The following is a 24,678-nucleotide window of genomic DNA, read 5'->3' on the forward strand; positions in this document are numbered from 1 at the left end:
CATGACCCGTTTCTGTTCCGTGGAGAGATCACTTTTGCCGTATTTTAGACTCCACATATAAGTGATATCACATGGTACCTTTTTTTCTCTTTCTGACTTACTTCACTTGGTATGAGAGTCTCTAGTTCCATCCATGTTGCTGCAAATGGCATTATTTTGTTCTTTTTTATGGCTGAGTAGTATTCCATTATGTATAGGTACTGCATCTTCTTAATCCACTCATCTGTCTGGACATTTAGGTTGTTTCCATGTCTTGGCGATTGTGAATAGTGCTGCAGTGAATATAGGGGTGCATGTGTCTTTTTCAACAAAAGTTTTGTCTGGATATATGCCCAGGAGGGGGACTGCTGGGTCCCATGGTCGCTCTATATTGAGTTTTCTGAGGAGCCTCCCTCCTGTTCTCCACAGTGCTTGTACCAATTTACACTCCCACCGGCGGTGCAGGAGGGTTCCTTTTTCTCCCCACCCTCTCCAGCATTTGTCGTTTGTCGGTGGTGGCCATTCTGACTGGTGAGAGGTGGTATGTCAGGGTAGTTTTGATGTGCATTTCTCTCATAATCAGGGATGTTGAGCGTTTTTCCATGTGCCTGTGGGCCCTCTGCACATCTTCTTTGGAGAAATGTCTGTTCAGGTCTTCTGCCCGTTTTTCGGTTGGGTTGTTTGTTTCTTTGTTGTCGAGTTGTCTGAGTTGTTTGTGTATTTTGGAGACTGAACCTTTGTCGGCTGACTCATTTGCAAAGGTTTTCTCCCGCTCCGTGGGCTGTCTTTTCATTCTTTTGATGGTTCCTTTACTGTGCAGAAGATCTTGCGTTTCCTTAGGTCCCATTGCTTTACTTCTGTCTCTACTGTCGTTGTTCTAGGAGGCGGATCTGACAGGATGTCGCTGTGATTTCCGTCCAAGGACATTCGGCCTGTTTCCCCCAGGAGTTTTATAGTATCTGGGCTTCCATTTAGGTCCTTGAGCCATTTCGAGTTTATTTTTGCGGATGGTGTTAGACAGCGTTCTCATTTCATTCTCTTACATGCCGTTGTCCAGTTTTCCAAGCACCACTTAGTTGAGACTCTCTTTCCTCCACTGTATGTTCTTGCTCCTTTGTCATAGTTTAGTTGACCGCAGGTGCTTGTCATGGGTTAGTTGACCATGGTTGGCCAGAGGTGCTTGGGTTTCTTTCTGGGCTTTCTCTCTTGCTCCATTGATCTGGATGTCTGGCTTTGTGCCGGTACCGCGCTGCTGACCGTAGCTGTGTCATGGACTTGGGGTCAGGGAGCCTCATTCCTCCAGGTCCCTTTTTTCCTTTCAGTGTAGCTTTGGCTACTCGAGGTCTTTTGTGTTTCCATACAAATTTTATTTTATTATTATTTTAATTTAATTTATTTTATTTTATTTTTTGTCTTTTTAGGGCCACACCCCTGACATATGGAAGTTCCCAGGCTAGTGGTTGAATCAGAGCTATAGATGCCGGCCGACACCACAGGCACGGCAACTCGAGATCTGAACCATGTCTGCGACCTACCCCACAGCTCCCGGCAACGCTGGATCCTTAACCCACTGAGCGAGGCCAGGGATAGAACCCATGTCCTCATGGATGCCAGTCAGATTTGTTTCCGCTGAACCATGATGGGAACTCCTCAATACAAATTTTAAAATATTTTTTCCTAATGTTTCTATCTTGGCTTTCATTATTTCATGTGTAAATACCTATTTATTACTGAGTAAGCCTTGCCCCCACTATTTTTATTTTATTTTATTTTATTTCTTGCCTTTTTATCTTTTTAGGGCTGCATCCATGGCATTTGGAGGTTCCCAGGCTAGGGGTCGAATCGGAGCTGTAGTTGCTGACCTAAGCTACAGTGACAGCAACAAGGGACCCGAGCTGTGTCTGTGACCTACACACCACAGCTCAGGGCAACGCCGGATCCTCAACCCCCTGAGCAAGGCCAGGGATCGAACCCGAAACCTCATGGTTCCTAGTCGGGTTCATCAACCACTGAGCCACGACGGGAGCTCCACCCCCACTTTAAATCCCAGTTCAACACTGAGTAGACCGTGTGGCTCTCTCCTTGCCACTCCGTCTCTCTGGACGGGGGCCCCGATCCAGGGTCTCGCTTTTACTTCTCATACTGAGCTTTATAACGCAGGAGCCCGGCTGTGCCAGGGCTCGCTTCCGGGTTAGCGCAGCAACGGAGCATTGCCCGCGGCAGGGTCGGCGCCTAGCTCTCGCCCTGACGCATCGTTTGAGTGTCAGATCTCAGATTATCGTAACTCTTTTCCTAGAAGACAGCCGGCTTCCTCCCACTAAGGAAGAGGTCGAAGAGACACTTCCTGTGCTGAGCCTGGCCCCCTGTGAGTGTGAACTGTAAGTACCACCCGCTCCACCAAGGCCATGTGCACGGAAAGCTGCCTAGATGATGAAAACCAAGCCAGAGTGTTTTTGTCTGTTGAGTAGCAATAACTGTAAGTGCTCTTAGGATTGCATCTTTTAAAGGTTAAGGTTGGTAGTCTTGGCCGGTTATTTTTGAGTCAGTTTGATAATAGAAAGGAGATGATTTCAAATGTTCTCGACCCAAGTCTAAGGAGATCTTGGCTTCTGTATCAGGGCAAAGGGTCAACGAGATCATAACTCATTCTAAACCTTGCCCCACATGTGCCGTGTAGCATACATTTAAACTTGACCCCGAAGTAATTTGATCTGTGTTTGATAGAAATATTTTAAATGTTCAGCAAGGCTAGGAAGCCACCGCGTAATTCTGATGAAATGACTGTGGTTTGATTCCATTCTCCTCTGCTCTGCACAGAGCATGGAGAGCTCTGGAGAGGACTGAGGACCAGCCTCTGGTTCTGCGGGGCTGGGAGACTCAAGGAGGCTGCTGGTGTGGCTGCAGCCCCGCTGTGTTTGCAGGCCAGTCAGCCGTGTCTCTGCACAGGAGTCCTGCCTGGTCTGCTCTGGGGGAACAGGGTGGGAGCAGTACTTGGCTTGTGCCTGAGCTGCCCAGAGGGTCTGAGGCCTTGTGTCCCCACTGTTCCTCAGGGAGCAGTGACCCCACTTCTGCTCAGGACTTAACGTGGCCTCCCAGCGATTGGCGTCAGGTTTCTCAGGTCCCGTGTCACCTGCTCCTCCCGTGTGGAGAAGCAGTGTAGCCCTTGGTGCTGGGGAGCTGAAGCCGAGGGAGAGGAGCTCTGCCGAGTTTTCTTCTTTCCTTTTAATCTTAGTCTTTCTTCCAGGAACGCCAGCTGCTTGTGGATCGGAAGCTCGGCCGGTTTATTCATATTTAACTTGGCAAACTTTGAATTGGAAGCTGTGTTACATTTCAAGGGTAAGACCGACATTCAAGTAGCTTTAGTAGTTTCGTCTGCCATTTGGGGGTAACAGTTTTAGTGCAGGAAGCCTGGCATTTGAGTTTGAGGACGAGACGCTCTGGTCCCTAGGGTCACAGGCTCTCACCTGGGTCACAGCCTGGTCTCGCATGGATGCAGCCGTCCCCTCCCATCCTGGCCCCTGTCCTCTCTCTCCGTGTGCATCACCCCCCTCAGTGCTCTGGGGGCTCGGCCAAGGCCACATCGAGGACTCTGTCCGTGTTCCCACCGTAGACTTGGCGGTGCCTGGGCGCCCTCACGCCCGTCAGGTTGAACTCATGGTCCCCTCGCCCCTCCCGCTGTCCCACTTCAGGCTCTGTCGCTCTGCACGCTGAGCTGAGCTGAGCTGAGCTGCGGGGACGGTGACTGGCACCTGCCCGCCTGCTCTGCGCTCTCCAGGGGCCCCGGCGGCTTTGGGGTGGAGCCCAGGTGGTGCCTCACCTCCTGTGGGAGCCACACCTCCCTTGTCGCCTGTGTGCCTGTGACCTTCCTCGCCTCGCCAAACCCCTGCTGGCCTCAGCACCAATGCCTGCCTCCCCTTCCTGCTGTCTGTCCTTTCAGGCCCAGCCCAGTGTCCCCTGGCCCCGGCTCTGCCTTGCCCCCCGCCGCTGTCCTGCCTGGCATTTCACAGCCATGTCGCGTATTTACATTTGTGGGCTCCCCCCCCCTCCCCAGCCCCTGAGCTGCCCAGAGGCAGGGCCAGTCCGCTCGTCCTCAGGTCCCTGCCCCCAGCTCGGGCGTGCGCAGCGGGCACCCGGGAGACGGCCCTTGGTTCCCGCCCGCACCCCCACACCTGCCTGTCTGTTCTCTTGGCTGGAATTCAGAGTTCGGGAGCCTCAGCATTCAAGTTGCCGGATCGTGTGCGATGATGAGCAGACCCTGCGGTCGTAAGGTGGGTGGTGACCCTGCAGCGCGCCCCTCTCCACGGTCTGCCCTGGCCTCCCCGCGCTGTCACGGTGACAGGCTTGCTGGGGAGTCTGTGCGGGAGGTCGGCGAATCACAGGGTGCTGCAGCCACCTCCCGGCAAGCCGGGCGGCCCGAGCAGACCCGAGCAGGTCTGGCCTCGGGAAGCCGTGTCCCCAGCGCGGCGGGTCACCGAGTCTGCTGCCCTGTCCCGTGCAGGCCTTCTGCCTGCTCTCGGCCTTGTTTGGGAAGAAGATCGCCCTGCTGGAGGTGGACCTGGCCGCCCTGCTGAGGTCGCAGCCGCGCCCCGGCATGGGGGCCCGTCTGTCTGTGCTGCCCAGGTACGGCCTTCCAGGAAGGATGTGTGCATGTGTGCACAGCAGGTGGGAGGATTTAGTCGCCTTTTCACCTTAAGGCCTAGAAGGAAAGTTTCGTAAACTCCCGCCTGAACCCCGCTGGGAGAATTTACTGCTCACGTCGCTGCTCCTCTCTTGCTTAAAACACAGCGACGGGTAGTTTATTTCCATGTGGAACATTGTTTCAGGATAGAAATTCAGGGAGTTCCCGTTGTGGCTCAGTGGGTTAAGGACCCAGCGTTGTCTCTGTGAGGATGTGGGTTTGATCCCTGGCCTTGCTCAGTGGGTTAAGGGTCCGGCTTTGCCACAAGCTGTGGCGTGGGTCACAGATGCGGCTCGGATCCAGGTGTTGCTGCGGCTGTGGCAGAGACCTCAGCTGTAGCTCCGACTCGACCCCTGGCCCTGAAACCTCTATATGCCGCAGGCACGACTGTAACAAGAAAAATGTGCCTGTCACTCCATTTCTTCGAAGGGTAAGTGCTCCCTCCCTGCCCGTTGCACATCCGCGGTGCAGGAATTCGTCATTCGCGACTCTTTCAGAGGCACGTTTCCCTGAAGCAGCTCCGTCGTGTAAGTTTGTTCTCATGGTTCAGTTCTGTGGTTTTATTTTAGCTCCGGTGTCTTACCGACCTCTCCCCTGTATTTTGGACCCATTGAAGAAACAAGTGCTAAGCTGGCTCCTCAGAAACGATCTGGTTAGTATAACACTCTCTGAAATACAGGACGCGGGGCCGTCCCTTCTCCGAGGGACGTGTGTCCAGCTTTGCTCTGTCGCTTTGCGAATTCACGTTTGTCGAGGTGAAACGCCGGTGCCTCCTCCTCGGCTCCTTCCTCTCTCTGGCTCTCGCGGGTTTTCACATGGTTTGCGGTGGGGGGGAGGTGCCGGACCTTCTCCTGAGTTGGGTATAATTGCAGCAATTCAGAACCGTCAAAACGCCGGGTGGTTTCTCTGCTGGCCGGCACCGCTGGCACTGGCGGACACTCAGGGATTAGAGATTGTGAGAAGAGCTTGTTCTTGCTGCACTTCGCAGCAGAGTTTTAAATTTTAAAGCCAAATCCAAACGCGATGCTGTTTTTCTTCTGCATCCTTGAGCGTGCATGGCCCAAGCACGCGGACGCTTCCTTACCGCCCCCGTGCGTCCCGTCACCCCAGCCTGCTTCTCGGGTGTCTTGTAGCAGCCAGGCCGTGGTACGCGGTTCCTCTTTCAACATGTTTTCTCATTGTTTTATTCTAAACGGCATCCAAAAAGTCTACATGTTGCTTTTTATAAGGAAGTGATTTTTACGATTAACTTCTATTTTAAGATAGTAGATTTCATTATAGTCCACCTATTTTTACTGTAAGAATCATTGGTAGTGACTTTTAGTCCCTTCAGTAGCCAACCCAAAGCTGTAGTCAGTCTTATCACACCTCTCACTGGCCTGGAGGTAAACGGTGGTCGTGGTGGATCAGCGCCTCTCCCGTTCCCTCCCCGGCCCTACGGGCCTCCGTCTCTCTGCCCCCGGTGCAGCCTGGCCATCACGTCTGGTCCCGTGGCTCTGGGCACAGACCGTCCCCGCCTCTTCTCTTAGACTTTTTCTCGGGCAGGCCCGCCCTCACGGCCGCTTTGGTGTGGGTGACACCGGCAGCCCTGAGTCCTAGCCTTCAGGACCGGCTTCTCTCCTGAGCGACACTCAGGACCTGGAGGGTCGGCCTTTCAGTCCCTCACTGGAGCTGCGACTCAGACTGGATGAAAGTCTTTGTTTGTTTGTTTGCTTTTTAGGGCCGCAGCCACGGCACATGGAGGTTCCCAGGCTAGGGGGCCAATTGGAGCTGCAGTTGCCGGCCTCCGCCAGAGCCACAGCCACGCCCGATCCTTAACCCACTGAGCGAGGCCAGGGATCGAACCCCCGGCCTCGTGGTTCCTAGTCGGATTTGTTTCTGCTGAACCATGATGGGAACTCCTCAGTACAAATTTTAAAATATTTTGTTCTGGTGGTAAATCTATTTTTTCCTAATGTTTCTGTCTCCTAATGAAGTCTCGACCTCCCTGCCTGCCCACCCTTCTTCTCCTCTGAGCCGCGCCCGCCTCTTTCCTGGCTTGGGTGCCGAACAGCATTTGGTCCGACGTGGGCACAGGGACCACCCTTGGCCCTGCCCAGCCCTTCCCTTCTCATCGCCTGCGTCTGTCTGATCCCCAGGTCCTCCTAAGCCATTTGTCGTTCCTGTCCATCTCCCACGTTTCCCTGCTGTGCTTTCTCGGCCGCCGTCCCCAGAAGGCCCTCTCATCTCCCGTCATGAGGTGTCTTTGCCTCGGCATGTCCCGTCCCGTCGACTGTCGTGTCATGTCACGCTGGCTGTCCCGGCACGCCTGTACCGCTTTCCACGTCACGTCACACACCACATCACGTGAGGTCCCACACGTCCCGGGGCCCATCCCCTGACGTCACTCAGCACGTCACATAGGACGTCACCCTGTGTCACCTCGCACTGCAGATCCCCCGCCACGCCGCTCCACACCCACCAAGCACCACGGCAGCGTGTGCCGCATCACACGTGGAACCGCCCGTCCCGGCGGCATCTCACATGGCCTCGTGCACACATCCGCTTGCTCAGCACATCGGCGCGGGCTGTCTCATGCGCAGGGCGCCGTTCCCGGGGTGAGGCTGCCCTTGGGCAGGATGGACCAAAGCCCTGCTGTCTCCCGGCGCCCGCGGTCCAGGGGGGAGGCGAGCCTGGGTCCCGTGTCCACACAGCCGTGAGGTTGCGGGATGAGGCCCGTGAGGCACGATCCCGCCCACGCTTGGCGGAGGCCCTGGCGGAGGTGTGATGGGTTCAGGGATGCAGTGCTGGGCAAGATGGACTGAGCACAGGTCCTGGGGCATGTGCCTGGGCCCATGTGGGCGTGGGACTGCGAGAGCAGAGGTGCCCGGGATGGGGGGCGGCTCAGAGGAGACCCCGGTGCCCTGAGCCCCCCACTTCAGTTCACCCTCCTTTGTCATCATGGCTGTGCGCCTTTTAGGAAAGGCCCAAGAAATGGGAGTGAGCTCCACCCTTCAAACAGCACCTCCCGCAGAGAGTTTAGATTCCTGAAGGGTCATTATGGCAAATGACCAATGGAAAGCCTTTCCTCGGTATGTAATGTGATCTTGTGCTTTATCCATAGGGTTAGGGAGTCTGTTTTTCATGTTCTTTAAGAAACAGTTTCTGTTCATTTATTTCTTATTTCTTTTTTCATTTTTAAAAAATTTTTATTTTATTTTTAGAGCCACACCTGCAGCACATGGAAGTTCCCAGGCTGGGGTTGAGTCGGAGCTGCAGCTGCTGGCCTGCCCCGCAGCCCCAGCAACACCAAACCCAAGCCGCGCTGTGACCTACACCACAGCTCACAGTAACCCTGGATGCCTAACCCACTGAGCGAGGCCAGGGATTGAACCTGCATCTTCGTGGATACTAGTCATTCTTGACCTGCAGAGCCACGACAGGAACTCACACTTTTTTCGTTTCTTAATTGAAGTATTTACAAGTTTGTGTGAATTTCGGGTGTGCAGCCGAGTGTGACCGTCTTGCGCGTGTGAGGCTGTCCACATTCTTCCCTTGGGCTCTCCTCCGTTATGGTTTATGGGAAGACGGGGAATATCACGTCCTGTGCTGTGCGGTGCATCCTTGCTGTGCACCTGTTTATATGCGGTAGCGCGCATCTCTTTACATGCCTCTCGTCTGCATTTTTTTTGTTGTGGTAACATAGAAATAACATAAAGTTTACCATTTTAACCATATTTAAGTTCATTGGCATTAAGTAACTTCATCTTGTTGGGCAACATGAAAGTCTTTTTGAATCATTTTCTTAATTAATACCCCAAATAGACTTGTATTAGAATTCTTTGGAATAACTTGTGACTAACAAATATTAATTAAAATAGCTAATGGGTGGAATGATACCAGGTGGCTCAGAGAATATTCCGAAATTCCAAATATGCTTTCACTTGAAGAAAATTACTTGCAGGAACTCTTTGGATTGCGATGCCGTCTGTCTCTTGCCTTTAGGAGTGTGCTCCGCTGCCATCAGCCACGCCAGGGACTGCATTTCCAAAGTGCACATTTCTGTGCGGCGAAATCTATGATGAAACACGTGATTTTATTTCCCTTTTCCCCCACTGAATTCACTTGTTTCTATGGCTTGTTTTTACACGTTTTATTTAGATCGCCCCTTAAAATGCAATCAACTTTTTTACCAGTGTGCATCCTTCCAAATGCTCGTACCTGATCTGTGTGCCGAGACGAGACGTCACGGCTAAGTGACACTCAAGCTTTAGAACAAACCCTTCAGTAAGAACAGTTGTCTAAACTGTAAGGTTTATCACAGAGATTGTACTTGCTTTGTATCCGGAGGCTGGTGACATTTTAAAGCATTGACTTTCTATGACAGTTTTATGTGCTATTTAGAAAATATTCATATGGAAAATTGAAGGCGATGACGGATTCATAGTTATGCTATAATCTCATCCCTCTACTTACAAAGCAGCCTATAAATAATGAAAAATTATAGTTGATGAGGTGTAGTTATATTTTAATGCTTAAAGCATTTGTTAAAATAATATGCAGTTACGTATTTATGAACTTTATTCTAGTGCTTTCAAGATTTCAAGACTTTCTCATAGTCAAGTTCACTACCGTGTCTCTAACTTTATTATCTTATCCTGAAATTATTTTCCTCTTGGCCTTATTTTTCTTGGAAGAGGTCTGTCCTTCTCACCTGACGCCGAGCTGGAGCTGGAGAGGTTTTCTGGGCCCTCTGGGCGCAGCTGTATTTCCTGTTCCCCTGGGGCCTCTGGGTCTCAGCTCCCTGGGTGCCTCTGTGCCCAGTGGGTTCGATGGGTTTTTGACGAGAATGTCGCTCAGGTTATCAGGTTTGAAGTAGTTCCAGAAAAAGAACTGAATGTCTTTGTTTAAAAAAATAAGAGATCTATTTTTAGAATTGCTCAATATTATGTAATTACCCTTTTTTTCTGAAGCTATTTTATAATTTTGGACAGAATATTCATGTTGAACACCAAGTATTAAATGTATGTAAAAATAATTCTGGCATAATTATTTTGTGTGAAACCTTTTTTTTTTTTTTTTTTGGTCTTTTTGCCATTTTCTTAGGCCACTCCTGCGGCATATGGAGGTTCCCAGGCTAGGGCTCGAATCGGAGCTGTAGTTGCCGGCCTATGCCAGAGCCACAGCAACTCAGGATCCAAGCCACATCTGCGACCTACACCACAGCTTACGGCAGTGCCAGATCCTTTACCCACTGAGCAAGGCCAGGGATCGAACCCGAAACCTCATGGCTCCTAGTCGGATTCGTTAGCCACTGCGCCACAACGGGAACTCCAAAACCATTTTTGAGATTTGTCAATATTTGTGGTAAGTTCATGAGATCTAATCAGAGTTCTAATCAATCAAAAGTGCTGTGGGAAACTTACAGCATCTTAAAAATAGGATGGGGGAGTTCCCTTGTGGACCAGTGGGTTAAGGATCCAGCATCATTGCAGCAGCTTGGGTCACTCCCGTGGTGCGGGTTGTATCCCTGGCCCTGGGAACTTCCATATGCTGTGGGTGTGGCCAAAAAAAATAGGATAAGTGGTTTCATTGCTATTAAAATCATGGATGTAATTATGTTTTAGTGGCTTGTCTTTCTTCTTATTCTATCGTGATAAAAACATAAGAGAGAAATTTGACCTAGTTTAAGATATTTTTCAAAATTATTATTTCTTTTTAGGGCTGTGCCTGTGGCATATGGAAGTTCCCCGGCTAGGGATCAAATTGGAGCTGTAGCTGCTGGCCTATGCCACAGCCATGGCAAGCTACATCTGAGCCACATCTGTGACCTACACTGCAGCTTATGGCAACGATGGATCCCTGATCCACTGAGTGAGGTCAGGAATCAAACCCATGTCCTCACAGACACTGTGTCAGGTTCTTAACCTGCTGAGCCACAGTGGGAACTCCCAGATAATTTTGAAGATAATTGCTCTTTCTGTTTGTAGAGGCCCGTACAGTGAATTGTTCCTTGCTGGCTGGATTTTAGGGTCCTGTGGACAGAATTCCAGAGACTGAGGTCCACGTGGGCCTGTTCCATCACGCGTGGGCAGCCTCTTCTGATCGCGCCCTCTGGGGGCTGATGGTTTAGTACTTGAGTACTTGAAATACACACTGCAATCAGTATCATTTAAGGAGTGAGAAAAATGCCTTTTCTGTGTGTGTGTGTGTGTGTGTGTGTGTGTGCACGCAGGCTTTTAAGGGCCTTGATGTAACCTTTTTGGTCTTGTTGGCTTGGCACCAGGTAGGAAACCTCTTAAATCTGTAGATCGTGTGGCCTTGGCTGTTTTGGGGAGTGCATTCCTGTCCCCCATGGAGCAGCGTTAACGGTTTGCTTCCTCTTTGAATACGTTTACCCAGCTGCTCGGGCCATCGTAAAGGACCAGCCCCTGGTTTTCCACAGTAAAGTTGCGTCGTCTGGATACACAGCCGCCCCGCGGTGAGTCGTCCGCCCCGGAGGAGGACACGTGGGGCCTCCTGATGCAGGTGGGGACAGGGACAGACGCGGGGACCCCAGCCCATCGCAGTTGCGGAAGTGGCGCCAGCTGCAGCAGCAAGCATTTATTGAGTGCCTGCTGGGTACCAGCCTCGCATCAGCCTCTGGTCCTCAACCCTGACAGTGACGGTGCCAGTCTGGCGAGATGAGGGAGGGGGAGCTGGAGGGGGATGCAGCGCCGGAGGCCCGGCTGCACCGCCCTCCTAGGGGCAGAGCCGTGCTGGACACCACACCGAGCGTTTCAATGTGGTGTATTTGAAAGAAGCAACGTCTTTGAAAGGAGTGAGCCGCTCTGCCTGAGCTGGGTCCGGGGAGGGCGGAGGCGGGGGAGGGGGAACAGCAGGACACTGGAGAAGTTTCGGGTGCCCCAGAGCCTCCGAGTTTTCCCTGCTTCTTTAGGAACCCCGCGTTTCTCAGAGGCAGAGTTGGCTTTTCTGTTTAAAATGCAGACACACCGCCACCCTTCTGCCAAATCTTGATCCTTCATCTGTTTTTAGCACAGCGACCAAAACAGCCTTCTTAGCCCGGAGCCCCAGGGGCCGCCCACTCCGAAGCAGTCGGGGTCTCTGGGAGGCTCGCCAGGGTCCTGCCCCCACCGTCCCCGCAGACCTCATCCTTGCACGCCCCCTGGCCCGGGGCCTCCTGCCCCGGGGCTCTGCACGGCGCCTCCCTCCCTTCGTGTGGGAGAGGCTGCTGCTGGGGTCCAGGCCGCCGAGCCTGGCCGCTCTTTATACGATGTTACATCCCCTGCCCTCCTTGGTATCCCGTTCTGTAAACGTCTGGGCTTGGGGCAGCGCCTGCCACCCCAGACCCATCGTAAGCACCCCCGCTCCCCGCCCGCACACACAAGGCGGAGATGGATGGATCAGCGGGTCAGCGGATTCTGGGCTCACGCGCAGTAAATCGCGCCCTAGTCCAAGCCCTGCGACGGGACAGTGGTGGGCTGCCGGTTGTCTCCTGCGGCCTCCAGGGGCTGCTGTGAGTGTGGGGCCGGGGGCGGGAGGAGGCCAGGCCACCCACAGCGCTGAGCACCAGCAGGCAGAGGTCCCAGGTGGTATTACCTGGTTTTCAGTGGGGTCTCGGGATGAGGACATGCAGCACGCGACGTCCCTGAGCCGCGTGAGGACAGGTGGGGAGGCGGTGAAGCCGACCTCGACCTTGACCGCCGACCTTGACCGCGCCTCCTCCCTGCCTGGGGTGCTTCCAGCCGGCCATTCAGGTCTGCTCTCCCTCTTGGTGGGTCCCCGCCCCGTCCGCGCCACCCAGTTTCAGCCCCCGGGGAACTTGCAGGTCTGGCCCAGGCTTCCCCTTCCACCGCCTTGCTCCGGGGGCTCTGGATGGAAGCTGAGCATGTTGCCCTGCGAGCCTGACTGCAGAGGGATTGTCTTCATTTTCTCTAGGGAGCCGCTCTTTGTAGGTACACAGGACAGTCCTTCCTGAATTTCAGCACCCAAACACGGCTTATGCTCTCAGTCGTGAAACAGCCAGTGTAGGAGTAGAACTGGAGGGTTGCCGGCTCAAATTAGTCAAATATTCAGTTTATCACTAACATGGGACATGGGGAGCATTTATGTGTTTATATGTTTTCACTGCGCAACAGAGGTCTGTTAAGCTTAGAACGTCTAATCTTTAGGAGTGACATAGAGCCCTTCTTTCCGCAGTGTGACTATGTTTTCACCAAAGACCAATGTCCAGAATGATGGTAAAAGACCTTCAAAATGCAAGAACAGTTACCGATGGTATGTAACCTAATTTGTGCAGTCCAAGTAAATGTGAACTAATTTGGAGAATCTCTTTAAATACCTTAATTGAATTTTTTCGCACAGGTATAGGACCCTGTAACTGTATATGTGTGTGTGTGCACATATATAAATGTGGGCATGTTATTTATGTATGCACATGTACTTTTAGTTAAGTTTGATTCATGTCACTCATTTTTCAGACATGCTGCTATTTTTATCACCTTAACTGTTTAGGAATATTAATTTCTGTTTAAAATTTGGTTTTAGAAAATCTGTAGCTAGGAGTTCCCGTTGTAGCGCAGCGGAAATGAATCTGACTAAGAACCATGAGGTTGCGGGTTCCACCCCTGGCCTCACTCAGTGGGTTAAGGATCCAGGGTTACTGTGAGCTGTGGTGTAGGTCGCAGACGAGGCTCAGAACTGGCCTGGCTGTGGCTGTGGCGTAGGCCCGTGGCAACAGCTCCAGTTAGACTCCTAGCCTGGACACCTGCATATTCCACAGGTGCGGCCCTAAAAAGACCAAAAAAAAAAAAAAAAGACACACACACACACACACAGAGCAAGTCTGTAGCTACTGATTATTCTTGAAAGCTTCTTAGTTGCGGTGCTCGGGGGCCTGTGACGGCTGGTGGATTCAGAAGTGCCTCCCTTCACCCGCGGCCCTCGGCCTTGGGCTGGCCTTCTGGCCCTGGCTGTGCCCCTGTCCCTTTGTGCCTGGGGCCTGGGGCTGTGGACGAGTCTGGCAGGTTCCAGGCCCCACTTCTCGAGAGGAAGGTGTCTGGGGGACCTCCAGGGCCCTTCCCATTCCACTCTTTCAGGTCACACCATCTAAACAGAGGTCACGGACCACAGCCTTTAAACTGGCCTTCACCCCAGGGCACATCGCGTCTGCACCTGGACAGTGCTGGGCTCACACAGTGCCGCCTGCGCCCGCAGGTGCACGTTTAGCGCTGTTGTCCTTACACGTCTCCCTCCGGCTCTGGCTGCCCTCACGCCCTGTGCGACACTCAGCTCTCGGGTCCAGAGCCAGATGCAGCCCGCGCTGCTCTGAGCTCTGATTTTCTGTGGATTGTCTCTCGGGAGCCCAGCTCTCCAGACCCAGTGGCTTTCTAGAGACTGAGCTGGGGTCGGAAGCAAAGGAAAGCCTTGTTCTCAGGGACGGCCGGCTCGGCCGAGGGGGACCGGCTGTCCCTGGGACCGCGCGCAGGGGGCGGGGGCTGTGGGGAGGAGCCGCCAGCTCTGCTCTGGGCCTTGGGCTGCGTCCTGAGTGGAGGTGTGGTGCCCGCGGCCGCAGCGCTGGCGCCAGTCCCTCGGTCGTGACAGGTGCCAGGCCTCTGCGAGTGGCCCCTGTGGCCTCGGAACCGGACTGAGCCCAAAAGAAGAGGTGAGACTTTGCACCTGGCTTCCATCCTTTTCTCCCGGGACCCCAGGGGGCTTTGGCAGTGACGAGAGGACCCCGTCTGTGTCCTGGGTTTGTCCTTGGGCCATGGGCTGCTCTGCAGGGAGGCGCGGTGTAAACAGATGTGTGCGGTTTGTCACTGAGTCGCCTCCCGTTTCCGGGGCAGGGTACTCTCGGGTGGTAGGTACTCTCGGATGGCAGCGAGGCTCCCTTCTAGTTCTCTGCCTTCTGGTCTGGTTGGTGTTCGGGGCTGCGCCGGCCTGGCCATGGCAGCAGTGACCTCATTGGCCCGCCGTCGCAGTCTTCTTGCCGCCTCCCTCCCTTGCGCCGCCTGCCGCTCGCCGCCCTTCTCGGGTTTCTCTGACCCTCTGCCGCCTCTGCTCCGCGGCCAGTAGTCGATGTCCAGCTCGCGGCGTGAGTTCTGGGCCGAGAGGAGGGCCGTGGCCTCGGCCCCCCACCCCCACCCCGGGGGGCTGTGACCCCCCCGTGCTGCAGCTGAGGGGAGGAGGTTCCCGAACCAGGGCTGCCCTTCAGGGGGCCCTGCTGGCGGGTCCTGCCCCACCCTTCCCTTCACTTGCTTTAGAACCAGGGAATGCGATGGTTTTCATGGCAAATGTGGGCCATTTGTAGATGATTTAACTAATCAGTGCTATGATAAGCATCCCAGAGCGTATGAAACTGGAAAATAAAATGTTTTCTTTCCTGTGAACCCTCCCCCCGCCCAAATCGTCACAGTATTCACGTTGGTTCGTATTAAATGGGAGAAATTCTTGATATTTTGTACCTAAACATGTATGCACTTTTGGCACGAGGGAGTGTAAGTACATTCAAGAGTTATTTCATGATTTTTTTGAAACTGAGATATAGTTGGTTTACAAGACTCTATTAGTTTCAGGATTATAACAAAGTGATTGACCATTTTTTATAGAGTATACTCCACTTAAAGTCATCACAAAATGAAGGCGATGTTCCCCCGTGCCTACAACATAGTCTTATTTGTAGTTTTTTATACCTATTTCATACCTCGCAGTTTGTGTCTCTGAATCCGCCCCCTCCCCGCGTCTCCCCGCTGGGTTTGTTTTCCACGTCTGTGAATCTCGTTCTGCTTTGTTATGTACACTCTTTTGTGCCATGGTCTAGATTCATATGCATGAGATTTGTCTTTCTCTGACTTATTTCACTAAGCACAATACCCTCTAGGTCCATCCCGGCGGCAAATGGCAGCATTTCATTCTTCCGCATGGCTGGTATTCCGTTTGTGCGCTTGTGTTTGTGTGTTATAGCCACACGTTACTGTATTATCACAGCCTCTTTGTTGACAGACACGTGGGTTGCTTCCACATCTCGCTTCCCTGTGAACAGTGCTTCTGTGAACACTGGGTGCAGGTGTCTTTTCTTCAGATGTGTGTCAGGGAGTGAAACTCCTGGGTCGTGGAGTCGTTCTACCTTTAGTTGGTTGAGGGGCCCTGTCCTCTTGTTCACAGTGGCTGCATTTCCACCAGCAGTGTGGGCTTCCATTTTCTCCACCCCCGACATTCCTTCGTTGTGTTCCTTTTTTTTTCCTGAATGGCCCCACCCAAGCACATGGAGGTTCCCAAGCCAGGGATTAAGTCCGAGCCGCAGCTGTGGTCTGTGCTACAGCTGCAGCAATGCTGGATCCTTTGGATCTTTGAACCCACTCTGCTGCGGCTCTGGGGGATCCTTAACCCGCTGCACCACAGTGGGAACTCCTGTTTGTGCTCTCTTTGATGATAGCTGTTCTGACAGGTGTGAGGCGGTATCTCATTGCAGTTCTGATTTGCGTTTCCCTGACAGTTTGTGATGTCGAGAATCTTTCCATGGGCCTGTTAGCCATCTGTATGTCTTCTTTGGAAAAATACCTGTTCAATTCTCTGCCATTTTAAAAATTGGATGGTTGCTTTTTTTGATATTAAATCGTATGAGCTATTTACATGTTTCGGATATTCCCCTGTGGATATTACCCATGTCTTGGGTATTACCCTCTTATTTGCCATATCATTTGCGGGTATTTTCTCCCATTCCATAGGTTGTCTTTTCATTTTGTCGGTGATTTCTTTTGCTGTGCAAAAGCTTTTAAGTTTAACTAGATCCCATTAAATTTTTTTTGCTTTTATTTCTTTGGCCTTAGGAGAGAGATCTCAAAAAATATTGTCACGTTTTATGTCAGTGCTCTGCCTATGTTTTCTTCTAGGAGTTTTTGGGTTTTTGGCTTGCATTTTAGGTGTTTAATCCATTTAGAGTATATTTTCCTGGATGGTGTGAGGAAGTGTTCTAATCTCATTCTTTTCCATGCAGCTGTCCAGTTTTCCCAACACCACTTATTGAAGATACTGTCTTTCCCTTGTTATATATTCCTGCCTCCTTTGTGGTAAATTAATTGGCCATAAATGTGTGGGTTTATTTCTGAGCTCTCTGTTGGGCTATGTCTGTTTTGGTGCTAGTACCATACTGTTTTGATTACTGTAGTTTGGTGGTATAGTCTAAAGTCAGGGAGTGGATACCTCCAGCTTTGTTCTTTTTTCTCAAGATGGCTTTGGCAGTTCTGGGTCTTTTGTGGTTCCATACACATTTTAGGATTATTTTTTCTAGTTCTGTGAGAAATTTCATGGGTATTTTGATGGGGAGCCCTTTAAATTTGTAGATTACTTGGAGTAGTATGGTCAGTGTGACAATATTAATTCTTCCAACCCAAGAGCATGGGATATCTTTCCATTTCTTTGTGTCATTTTCAAATTCCTTCATTGTTGTCTTATAGTTTTCAGAGTATAGGTCTTTCACCTCCTTGGTTAAGTTTATTCCTAGATATTTTATTCTTTTCGATATGATTGTAAATGGGTTACAGTATCTATCTATACATTTAATATATCTTCCTGGTGGTTCATTCTTGGTATATGGAAAAGCAACAAAATTTTGTATTAGTTTTGTATCTTGCAACTTTACTGAATGCATTTATTAGTTCCAGTGATGTTTTTGGTGGAGATATTAGCGTTGTCTATATATAGTATCATATCATCTGGAAAAAGTGACAGTTTTATTTCTTCCCTTTCAATTTGTGATGGCTTTTATTTCTTTTTCTTATCTGATTGTTGTGGCTAGGACTTCCAATACATGTTAAGTAGATCTTGCAAAAGTATGCCTTTTTGTTTTGTTCCTGGATTTTAGAGGAAAATCTTTCAGCTTGTCAACTTTGAGTATGATAATTAGCTGTGGGTTTATAAATGGCCTTTATTATGCTGAGATATGTTCCCTTTATACCAACTTTGATGAGAATTTATCATGAATGGATGTTGAATTTTGTCAAATGCTTTTTCTGCATCTATTGAAATGATAATGTGATTTTCACCCTTCCTTTTGTTAATGTGGTGTATCACGTTGTTTGGTTTGTGAATACTGAACCATCCTTGTATCCCTGAAATAAATTCCATTTGGTCATGGTGTATGATCCTTGTTATAAGGTGTTGAATTCAATTTGCTAATTAATATTTTTTTGAGGATTTTTGCATTTATATTCATCAGTGATATCGGACTGTATGTATATATTTTGTAGTATATTTGTCTGGTTTGAGTATCAGGGTAATGGTGGCATTTTTAGATGAATTTGGGAGTGTTTCTTCCTCTTCAAGTTTTTTCAGTAGTTTGAGGAGGATAGGTATTAGCTCTTCTTTGTATGTTGAGTATAATTCCTCCATGAAGCTCTTCAGTCCTGGACTTTTGTTTGCTGGGAGTTTTATTTTATTTTATTATTGTTTTTTAATAAATTCAGTTTCACTCCTGGTGGTTCGTCTATTCAGATTATTTCTTCCTGTTTCAGTTTTTGAAGGTTGTATGTTTCCAGAAATTCATCCATTTCTTCTAGGGTGTCCAGTTGTTGGCATGTAACCGTTCATAGTATTCTGTAATGATTTTTTTATATCTCTGTGGTGTTGGTTGTTATCTTTCTGCTTTCATTTCTTATTTTGTTTATTTGGGTCCTCTCTTTTCTTCTTGATATGCCTGGCTAAAGGTTTGCCAGTTTTGTTTTATCTTTTCAAAAAAAAATCACCTGTTTCATTAATCTTTTCTATTTTTTCTATTTTATTTATTTCCTATCTTCTATTTTCCCAGTTTTTGCTGACTTTGGGCTTTGTTTATTCCTCTGTCTCTAATGTCTTTAGATGGAAGTTTAAATTTTTTATTTGAGATTTTTCTTGTCTCTTGAGGGTGGCCTGTGTTGCTCTAAACTTCCCTCTTACACCTTATTTTGCTGCATCCCATAGACTTTTAAAAGTTGTGTTTCCATTTGGATTTGTCTTGAGGTGTTTTCTGATTTCCTTTTTGATTTCTTCATTGATCCATTTGCTTTTTAGTAGCCTGTTGTTTAATCTCCATGTTTGTGCCTTTCTCATTTTTCTTCTTACAACCGATTTCTAGTTTATAGTGTTGCGGTTAGAAAAAAATGCTTGATAGAGTTTTTATCCTCTTAAATTTGTCAAGACTTGTTTTGTGGCCTAGCATGTGATCTACACTGAAGAATATTCACATGCATTTGTAAAGAATGTGTATTCTGCTGTTTTTGGATGGAATGTCCTATAGATATCTATTAAGTCCACTGGTCTGCTGTGTCATTTATGACCAGTGTTACCGTATTGATTTTCTGTCTGGATGATCTGTCCATTGATGTCAGTGGGGTGTTAAAGTCCCCTACTATTATTGTACCGTTACCAATTTCTCCCTTTATGTCTGTTAATATTTGCTTTATATATTTAGGTGCTCTTGTATTTGGTTCATATATGTTAATGAGTATAATATCCTTTTGTATTGCTCCCTTTATCATTATGTAATGCCTTTTTACTTTTTTAATAGCCTTTGTTTTATTTTATTTTATTTATTTACTTATTTTTTAGGGCTGCACCCATGGCATATGGAAATTCCCATGCTAGGTGTTGAATTGGAGCTGCAGCTGCCGACCTGTGCCACAGCCACAGCAATGCCAGATCTGAGCTGCATCTGCCACCTACACCACGGCTCATGACAAGGCCAGATCCTTAACCTACTGAGCAAGGCCAGGGATCAAACCTGCAACCTCATGGATACTGGTGGGTTTCATTACTGCTGAGCCACAATGGGAACTCCCTTGATAGCCTTTGTTTTAAAGTCTGTTTTGTCTAATAAGAGTATTGCTACCCTTGCTTTTTTTTTTTTTTTGTCTTTTTGCTATTTCTTGGGCTGCTCCCTCAGCATATGGAGGTTCCCAGGCTAGGGGTTGAATCGGAGCTGTAGCCACCGGCCTACGCCAGAGCCACAGCAACGCAGGATCCGAGCCGCATCTGCAACCTACACCACAGCTCACGGCAACGCCGGATCGTTAACCCACTGAGCAAGGGCAGGGACCGAACCCGCAACCTCATGGTTCCTCATCGGATTCTTGTATTTGGTTCATATATGTTAATGAGTATATTTTGTAGTATATTTGTCTGGTTGTATATTTGTATATTTGTATATTTGTATATTTGTAGTATATTTGTCTGGTTCCACGACGGGAACTCCACCCTTGCTTTCTTATCATTTCTATTTGCATGAATTATCTTTTTCCTTTTTCTTATTTTCAGTCTGTGTGTGTCTTTAGCTCTGAAGTAAGTCTCTTTTAGGCAGTGTGTAGATATTATTTCATGTTTTGAATGTAAGATTTACTATATATGTGCCTGTCTGTATACATATATATATATATATATATATGTATTCAAGTTTTGTGGGATAAAGTTATATGTGTAAATAGGAAAACATCTACCTTATCTCTAGTTTATTATTTTATCTCTAGTCTCACTCTGGACTATCTCAGTTGTTTTCTCCGGTCTTCCCTAAAGCAAGGATTATCCTTTGGAGAGTCCTCTGCCAAGCAAGCTCAGCAGGCAGCTCGCTGTGTCCCATGACCAGGCCGCTGTGCACTGTGTCCAGTATTCAGGTATGCTAGTGCAGCTGGGGCCGTGCCTACTGCCTTTGTAAGGGCATCTGGTCTGCCCAGTGTTCTGTTGTAAGTAGATTTTTAAAAATCTCGGGTACTTGAAGTTGTGTAACATTGTTTGGGTCAAGATTAAAATCAAAACTCCTTTCCCCTGGAGTGTCACCAGGATTAGCCCACAGCGTCCGTGTGTGCCCTGCGAGCGCCTGCAGCACATGAGTCCTGGGCTTGGTTGGAAGCTCCTCCAGGTCTGTGTCCCCTGTGTGTGGCCGTCTCCTCCAGCAGCTCCGGTAGAGGCTTATTCACAGACCAGGAGGAGCTGCAAAGTCCCACCAGCTGGCTGCCACAGACCCAGTCATCTGGTTGCCCAGTGGGTTGAGCCCTTCCTCCCCCAGGTGGATCATGCCCCGGGGCTGGGTGCTCCTGGCCTGGGGCAGGCGCTCGGCCCAAGTGGCTCCTTTGCCTCCTCGTTGGGACTGTAGTGGTTTTCTTGGAAGAGTCTGAAGAAGTTAGGAGGCAGTTTCCATCCAGGTAGCTTCCCTCTCTGAGCTCTTCTTTTTGGGCTAAGCAGCTCTTTCCTGGTTTCTGGACGCTTACAGGTGAGAATATGCTGTTGCCACTAATCCAGGGTCTGTCTGCGCACCTTCCGCCCCGCCCCCCGAGTGTAGACAACCATCTGCCCAATGTATTTTAAGTGGATTCCTAAAGGGTATTGTCTTTTACAACTTTTGCTGAATTCCTTTTGTTTTTCGTATAATTCTAGCCAAATGTTTTTTGAGTAATTTCAGGAAATTAGAAACAGAGTGTTATTAGTGAGTATCTTTGTGATATTCACTATACTTGCTTACCGAGCATTTGATTATAAGATTATAAAGTTAGGACCCTCAAGTTTGGATATTATGGGGAAGCCTATAATTTATGTCCACTTGGTTTAGGAGAGTGTTTAAGTGCAATGGCTTAGCTGACTGCACCTCAAATACCTGTTACTGGGAGTCAGGATGCTTCGGGCTTCAGAGCAGTGTCCTGGGTTTACGGTTCAGACCCTGGTGCTGCCTGTTGACCTGTGTCCTGGGCACGTTTTCAGCTGCCAGCCCGCTGGCCCCTCTCTATGAAAGAAGGGTGGGGACGTGCACATGAGGGCCTGACAGGGTCTGGCACCTGCCGGGTCCCGGTGATCGGGATTTGAGGACGTGCTGGTCCCTGTTGCAGAGGTCCTCACCACCTGAGAGCTGAACATTCTGCGTTTCACCTGTTGCAAGTGTGACTTCTGTGTGTTATGATTCATGAGGCGCGTCTCTTGTTTTTTCAAGCAGGAGATGGACAGCGGCTGGCCTGTGGCTTAGCCAACCACCTATCCCTGGTTTTCAGTGCTGACCTCACCGGGACACCTGCCGTTTTTTCAGGTAAAGTGTAGAATCGTAGTTAATATGGACTTAGGGGTGGGTCATGTTACCAAACCAGGTCCTTTTGCTGGACAGACCCTGAGAGCAGGGTTTGTAGCAGAGAATGGGTCTGTAACGAGGCAGCCAAGAGAGGAGACGGGAGAGCAGATTCCAGATCCGCCTCCCCGGGGCACGGGGCACGGGGCACGGGGCTGGGACACTTACGGGATAAAGAAGCGGGCGGGGCTGAGGTGTGAGCAGAAGGGACTGGAGGAGGAGAGTGAGGCAGGCGTGGTGTGCGCAGGCGCCTCTGCGTTACGGCTGCTTCCCGGGGTGCATGGTCAAAATGAGGCGCTGGCGTGATCGGGGGTGGGGCACTCAGCCCTGTGGTCAGAAGGCTGCTCCTCGGACACGAGCACAGGCCCAGCTGGCGGTCGGGGTCCCTGCCCGTCCTGGCTGGCTCGAGCTCGGGCTACACACAGCTGATTCCGAGTTCCCGAAAGAGAGCTTAAGCCCCAGAGCTGTAGTGACCCCTGTGTCAGAGGCGTTATCTGCAGGTGGTTAGGAGTCAAGAGATGATGAGGATGAGCTTGGGCAGTGAGGGCGGGCCACAAGCTGCCCCCAACCTGTTGCTCTGTAGGACAAGCTCAGGGACTTGCGTTCGTCACCTGCCGTGTTAGCCCTGTGGGTGTGGCTTCAGGATGGGTTTTGAATTCTCTGGGGCGCCGTTTTGGTCTCATCATGCTCCTGACAGTAGTTGCTGAGGGCCACCCTTGCGCCCGTCAAAAACAGAAGCAAGGCTTGAATTGGGCAGTGATGTGAGGACACGTGACAACCCGGATGCCTTGGGGCTCCCTGGACCAAAGGGAGCGAGTGGGAGCGAGAGACCCCAAGTGCTGGCGCACCGCGGCCAAAGGGCCCGGAATTCGGGGGCAGGGACGCCGCGTCTTACAGACCCAGGACTGAGGCACGTTTGGCAAGTTAGTAGGGTTTGTGCACAGGCATTTTTATGAACGTTGACGGGGCAAAGAATTTTTTCAAGCAAGTAGGTTTGAACGAGGGCAGTGATGCGGAAGTTGTGGCTCTTGGGGCCTCGTAACCGGTGCCCGCAGATGCGGCCCTCGACCCTGGGCTCTTGCCCCTCCTCCTGGGGCTCCTGGTGCTGCTTGCTTCGGGTCTTACTCCGTAGATTAGATCAGCACCATGTGTTTCCGTGAGAGAGAGCAGGACCGGGCGCTGGGCCCAGGGCCGCAGGAGCACACGAGGCGGCCCAGGGAAGCGGCCCTGTCCTTCCCGGGTTCCCAGTGTCTGCGGCTGCCGGGGGACGGGGACGGGGAGGGAAGGAGCACCCTTCCCAAGGGCGGACAGGTCCCCGCCCCTCGCCCGGAAGCAGCATCTCTCTTCCTCATCCTACCCAGCGGCCAACAAGCTTCCAGAACATTCTGTGGCTCCTCCCAGCTCAGCACTGTGCTGTAAGGCCTGTCGCACACGCATACTGGGTGGCCGCACCCACCGACACCCATGGTGTTTATGTCCGTTGGGGCATTTCTCTGTGAGTTTTATTGTTGGAAGAAGGGCTTCTGCTAATTAAGAAAATGCAGTGGATCTTCCAACTCGCCTTTTTCAAAAAGTGCTCTATTTCTGTTCTGGGGAAAAGCGTCCTCATTACCCACCTCACCTGCGTGACGTCACTTTGCCTTATGCGTCCTGTTGGTTTATCATCTTGTAATTCAACTTTGAGAACATGATGGGTCGCTCACCGCTAACCCAGAAGGCAGAGAAGTGGGTGTTTTTGTTTCTCTCGTGATCAAAGGCAACTAAGAAAAGTATGTTCTGGATCCTTCCATGGTAGTGATATTAGATGCTAAACTAAAGTTGCCTCCTGGAGGACTCGGGGCCTCTGGAGCACAAGCCGCTGGGGGAACCCGCAGGTCTCAGTCTGTTTGATTGAGTCACGGTGTCTATGCTTGCGCTTTGCTACGGGGCCGTGAGCTGCCCCACTGCCCGTCCTCTCGGCCTGGCCTGGTCCCCGGGGGACACGCTGGATGGCTCCTCACGTCCTGCCCAAGGGATGTCCCAGGGTCAGTCACTTCAGAAGGTGGCATTAGGATTTCATTAGGTGTGCGAAATTGTATAAAGAGGAATTCTTAGAAAGGGATGAAATTCAGCTGAGAACTCTTGCTTCCGGTGTGTCTGCAGCTGCCGACTTGGCCCCCTTCCTGCGTGCCTTCCTCTAAGTGGGGGGTCACAGCCGGGTCCCTCCCTCCCACCAGCAGCCCTGGCCCTCAAGCGGGAGCCCTGGCCCTCAAGCGGGAGCCCTGGCCCTGGTGAAAGAGAGGGCTCCGGGCCAGGGTTTCGGGTCCTGTTTGTTCTCTCTCTGATGCTTGCCACCCCACTGTCCGCACCCTGAGGGCATCGGGGTGGTTCCGGTTCATGTGCCACGTGGGCAGTGAGGAAAAGGGCCTGGCTGGAGACCCTCGTGGGCCCTGGGCTCAGCTGGACCGGCGGGTCTGCACGGGCCTCTGCGCTTCGGCCCTTCCTGTGTCCAGGGTGGTCCTGTGAGGTCCCGCCCTTGTCACTGGGAGTCGGGGTCTCTGCCCCGACACCGGGAAGTGGGGGGCAGGCTCGCTGTGGCATGTGCTCTGTGGGCCTTGGTTCCTTAGCCGCCATCCGGGTGTCCGGTGAAGCATGCGAGTGGCGGTGGGAGGAACAGGGGATGGAAGGAGGGGTCCCTACTGTGCAGCGGGGACGGAAGGAAGCCCCGCCACCTGGCAGCAACCCTGCCACGGGCAGCCCCGCGGCCTCTTGCTGTCCGGGTGGGTGGTGGTGGTCGGAGCATCCCTGCCTGATGGCCAGAAAGCGGGCGTGTCTGGAGGTCCGATCCGGATGCTGCCTGTGCCCACGGCCCCGGCTCTGAGAGGTGGCCGTGGGGTCTGCGACTCGGGGCTTCAGGAGGGGCCGTCGGGGCCCGCTGAGCGCCCGGAGGGTGTTGCCGCCTGACCTCTCTGGCCTCAGTGCTGCT

The 24,678-nt window shown here is 51.0% G+C and overlaps 1 protein-coding gene across 21 annotated transcripts in view; it reads left to right on the forward strand.

The window, feature by feature from the left end:
• WDR27 (WD repeat domain 27) overlaps positions 1–24,678 on the forward strand; it is a 140,470-nt gene that overhangs the window by 27,779 nt on the left and 88,013 nt on the right. For 19 of the 21 annotated variants that reach the window (XR_007133469.1, XR_007133471.1, XR_007133470.1 and 16 more), the window contains 9 exons: positions 2,276–2,357; positions 3,224–3,315; positions 4,180–4,247; positions 4,478–4,599; positions 5,227–5,309; positions 11,039–11,117; positions 12,836–12,913; positions 20,180–20,277; positions 21,585–21,677. Coding sequence is in view for 18 of the 21 variants with exons in the window: in XM_047769714.1 (XP_047625670.1) it covers positions 2,276–2,357; positions 3,224–3,315; positions 4,180–4,247; positions 4,478–4,599; positions 5,227–5,309; positions 11,039–11,117; positions 12,836–12,913; positions 20,180–20,277; positions 21,585–21,677 (795 nt within the window). In the remaining 3 variants the exon portion in view is untranslated. The remainder of the gene's footprint in view (positions 1–2,275; positions 2,358–3,223; positions 3,316–4,179; positions 4,248–4,477; positions 4,600–5,226; positions 5,310–11,038; positions 11,118–12,835; positions 12,914–20,179; positions 20,278–21,584; positions 21,678–24,678) is intronic. The other 2 variants (XM_047769699.1, XM_047769700.1) reach the window with 2 other exon arrangements.

This window comes from Phacochoerus africanus, chromosome 2 (assembly GCF_016906955.1).
Source record: "Phacochoerus africanus isolate WHEZ1 chromosome 2, ROS_Pafr_v1, whole genome shotgun sequence".
Taxonomy (NCBI): Eukaryota; Metazoa; Chordata; class Mammalia; order Artiodactyla; family Suidae; genus Phacochoerus; species Phacochoerus africanus.